Source organism: Nicotiana tabacum, chromosome 15 (assembly GCF_000715075.1).
Source record: "Nicotiana tabacum cultivar K326 chromosome 15, ASM71507v2, whole genome shotgun sequence".
Classification (NCBI taxonomy): domain Eukaryota; kingdom Viridiplantae; phylum Streptophyta; class Magnoliopsida; order Solanales; family Solanaceae; genus Nicotiana; species Nicotiana tabacum.
In genome coordinates, this window is record NC_134094.1 from 73,240,844 (window position 1) to 73,245,493 (window position 4,650).

The window sequence follows — 4,650 nt, forward strand, 5'->3', positions numbered from 1 at the left end:
CAGAATATATTAAGATGTGATATAAATGATGCAGGAATGATGATGCTTGGCTTCTATCAAGCCTTTATTTGGGGTTGGGATGATGGGATACTTGATCTTGACTCAATTTGTTAGCCAGGTTGTGTTCTGTTCCGCAACTGTAAGAGCATTTGAGAATTGTCTCCGCTTGTTGGGAGAGCTTGATTGGTAGAGTGCGTCTCCGCTTGTTGGGAGAGTTTCATTTGTAGAGTATGTCTCCGTTTGTTGGAAGATCTTGGAACTGAAATGTAAAGTAATCTCCGCTTGGGAGTGATTGGCTAAACTGTAATCATGCCTGAAGCTGCATGAGCAAAATGTTAAAATATTCAAAGTAATAGTAAATGAAATAAAAGCATGCCCAAGAGATACTCTTGATTGCGAAGCTAAGTTGCGGCCATCCATTGGCAGAACATCGGTGATAAGGTTTGCGACTGTCTATTCTAGCATTCGTTGCAACGGAGCAGCGATGCGAATAGCTTTGTTGGCGATGTTTTGCAGTTTGCTATATACAAGGCTCCGGTTGGCAAAACCGACGTTCGATTTGTGCAGGGCGCTTCGATTGATTAAGCTGACGGTTTGCTAGATACGGGACTTCAATTGGCAAAGCTGACATTCGATTTGTACAGGGCGCTTCGATTGATTGAGCTGACGGTTTGCTATATACAAGACTTTAATTGGCGAAGAAGATGGCTCGTTTGTACATGGCGCTCCGATTGATTGAGCTGACAGTTTGCTATATACAGGACTTCAATTGGCAAAGCCGACGACTCATTTGTACAGGGTGCTCTGATTTGCTGTGCATGCGATTTGCTATGTACAGGTTTTTTCGTATTAGCTGTCTAATTCCGAGGTACCTACAAAGGATTCAAAGGTTAGCTTTAGATGTGCTAGAAAGAATTAAAGTAAAGAAGGAAAAGAGATAATCTTAGGCAGGTGGGGAATCCGTCATTTTCCCCAGTGTGGTCTTAGTGCTTCCTTGCTCTTTATTGACCCTGCACTCAAAGAAAAATTCTTAGTGGGGGCGGGGAAGTTGGTTTGTGTCGACCATAGTGTTGATTTTCCCCGGCCTTCGACATGATTGTGCCTCGACATTAGTTAGATGGAACAAATTACTGTATATACATACTTTGATTTTTAGAAAACATTTTGAAAATAGTTTGTTTTTAAGGAAAATGCCGTCATTACGAAAGGTTCTCCACACGCGAGCATATCCTCTTGAAAACTTTGTCTTGCTGGTGCTGACCTCTCGTGATGCTTTTGACAACACGACTGGTTGCTGTCGCGATTGCGTCGTAATTCAAATTAATGCATTACAAGGCTTTTTCCAAGGTTATGGCTGAACCCTTTCAGGTTGCCTACGTATCTAAAATGGAATCAGGTCTGAACGTAGTTCATGGATTATGATAAAATAAATATGATAAATATGACTCATCCTGACTCAGGAATCCTACGTATCCAAATGGAATCATGTAAAAGCGTAGTTCGATATGCAAAATGATGAGATTAAGAATGAAAATGGCCGATTCTGACTCAGACATCCTACGTATCCAAATGGAATCAGGCCAGAACGTAGTTTAATTACAAGAGATGGCTGAATCCGGTGAGGATTGTCTACGTATTCCTTTATGAGGAAATCAAGTCGGCATAGTTCCTGAGTAGCATACTAAAGTGATATTTGATTTTTCTATTACAAGAGAAAGGGTGGAGAGAAACCGAACCCTACGTGGGTTGCCTACGTATCCCTCTGTGGGAACTCAGGTTAAACATAATGCTGTTACATCAAAAACCTAACTCTATTTGTCTTCAAACATAGTATCTCTTGATTGTGTCTGTGTTGATGGGCTTTGTGTTGACTCTTCTATCTATTTCTTCCAAGATTATAGCTCCACCTGACAGCGCTCGGTGAACCACGTAAGGACCTTGCCAGTTTGGTGCGAACTTTCCTTTGGCTTCTTCTTGATGGGGAAAGATTTTCTTCAAAACCAACTGCCCTGGTGCGAACTAGCGAGGCTTCACTCTCTTGTTAAATGCACTGGCCATCCTGTTCTGATATATATGACCATGACATACTGCATCCATTCTTTTCTCGTCAATGAGCATGAGTTTCTTCTGTATGCCCCGCATCCATTCTGCATCATCCAACTTTGCCTCTTGAATGACTCTTAAAGACAGTATCTTGGCCTCTATGAGTATCACAACTTCAATGTCATATACCAACATGTACGGCATTGCCCCAGTGGATGTTCTCATGGTAGTCCGATAACCCAGTAAGGCGAAAGGTAAATTTTCGTGCCATTGCCTGTAGTTGTCCACTATCTTCCGCAGAATTCTCTTGATATTCTTGTTGGCTTCCTCGACCGCCCCATTCATTTGTGGTCTGTAGGCTATGGAATTGCGGTGGACTATTATGAACTTTTCATAGATTTCTCTCATGAGGTCGCTGTTGAGGTTAACGATATTGTTAGTGATGATAGACTCCGGTATCCCAAATATGCAGATGATGTTGTTTCATACAAAATCTGCAACTACCTTCTTCGTGATGGCCTTGTAAGTAGATGCCTCGACCCATTTGGTGAAATAGTCGATAGCTACCAAGATGAAACGATGTCTGTTTGATGCTGCGAGCTCTATTGGTCCAATCACGTCCATTCCCATGGCAACAAACGACCAGGGTGAACCCATTACATTTAGCTCATTTGGTGGAACCTGGATTAAATCCCCGTGAATCTGGCACTGGTTACACTTCTGCACGTAGCAGATACTATCGCTTTCTATAGTCATCCAAAAGTATCCCACTCTTAAGATCTTCTTAGCTAATGTGAACCCATTCATATGGGGTATGTACGTTCCTGCATGTATTTCCTCCAATAACCTGGTTGCCTCGGCAACGTCTACACATCTCAGCAAACCTAAATTTGGGGTCCTCTTGTACAGGACTTCCCCGTTAAGGAAAAAGTGGTTTGCGAGCCTCCTGAGGGCCGACTTTTTACCATTAGTAGCATCCTCCAGGTATTCTGAGGTTGCAAGGAATTTCTTGATGTCGTGATACCATGGTTTACCATCTGGTTCTTCATCTACATTGAAGCAATAGGCATGTTGATCCGTGATCTCTACCTCGATAGGGTTGATGTAGTTCTTGTCTGGATGCTGAATCATAGATGATATGGTTACAAGGGCATCGCCGAACTCGTTCTGAATTCTGGGAACATGCTTGAACTCAATCTTTATGAACTTCTTGCATAGCTCTTTCACGCAGTGCAGGTATGAGAGTATATTGACATTCTTGGTGGACCATTCCCCCTGGACTTGGTGTATCAATAGATCAGAATCCCTTATGACAAAAATTTCTTTGACGTTCATGTCGACTGCCATTCTGATCCCAAGGATGCACGCTTCATATTCAGCCAAATTATTGGTACAAGGGAACATTATCTTTGCCGATACTGGATAGTACTGTCTAGATTCCGAAATCAGGACTGCCCCAATTCCGACTCCTTTGAAGTTTGCTGCTCCATCGAAGAACATTCTCCACCCAGGGTACAATTTTACAATATCTTATCCAGCAAATAACATGTCTTCATCGAAAAAATACGTTGTAAATGGCTCGTAATCCCCATCCACCGGATTTTCTACGAGGTGGTCGGCTAAATCTTTCCCCTTGATAACCTTCTGAGTTATGTACACAATGTCAAATTCTATGAGGAGAATTTTCCATTTACCTAGCTTTCCAGTAGGCATCAGCTTCTGGAAGATGTACTTGAGCGGGTCGAGCCGAGATATCAGATGCGTAGTGTATGCTGACATGTAATGCCTTAATATTTGAGCAATCCAAGTCAGAGCACAACAAGTGCATTTTATCAGAGTATACTTGGCCTCGCATGGCGTGAACTTCTTGCTTAAGTAGTAGATGTCCTGCACTTTCTCCTAGCTTCGTCATGCTTTCCCAACACACAGCCGAAGGCATTATCCAAGGCTGACAAATATAGTAACAAAATAGGATCGCAAATTACTGTAGACTGGGATATGAAACGACCGATGTAGTACAATTTGCCCAGGAAACTCGTGACAGCTTTCGTGCTCTTTGGTGGTGGTAATTCCTGAATAACCTTTATTTTTGATGGGTCCAATTCTATTCGCTTCCTATTTACAATGAAGCCCAAGAGTTTTCCAGCGGGGACTCCGAACGCACACTTTGCTGGGCTTAACTTCAAACTGTACCTTCGCAGGTATTCGAAAAATTTCCTCAAGTCGTCCAAGTGCTCCAAACTCTTTTGAGACTTTATAATGACATCATCCACGTACACTTCAATCTCCTTATGAATCATGTTGTGAAAGAGGGTCGCTATAGCCCTCAGGTAGGTGGCGCCAACGTTCTTAAGACATAATGACATGACTCTATAACAATAAACTCCCCAAGGTGTGGTGAAGGCTGTCATCTCTTCATCTTCCTCGTGCATCAAGATTTGATGGTACCCAGCAAAGTAATCCACAAAGAACTGCAGTTCATGCTTCGCACAATTGTCGATTAGGATGTGGATATTTGGCAGAGGGAAATCATCCTTTGGACTAGCTTTGTTGAGATCTCGGTAGTCCACACATATTTTGATCTTTCCGTCTTTCTTGGTTACTGGG

General features: G+C 42.5%; 2 protein-coding genes across 2 annotated transcripts; both read right to left on the reverse strand.

The window, feature by feature from the left end:
• Positions 1–2,019: 2,019 nt before the first annotated feature.
• Positions 2,020–2,388, reverse strand: LOC142169678 (uncharacterized). Its single transcript, XM_075231576.1, has one exon. It carries the CDS (start codon positions 2,386–2,388, stop codon positions 2,020–2,022), a length of 369 nt encoding a protein of 122 aa, XP_075087677.1.
• Positions 2,389–2,526: 138 nt separating this feature from the next.
• Positions 2,527–3,543, reverse strand: LOC142169679 (uncharacterized). The gene has a single exon (XM_075231577.1). It carries the CDS (start codon positions 3,541–3,543, stop codon positions 2,527–2,529), a length of 1,017 nt encoding a protein of 338 aa, XP_075087678.1.
• Between the last annotated feature and the right edge of the window lie 1,107 nt (positions 3,544–4,650).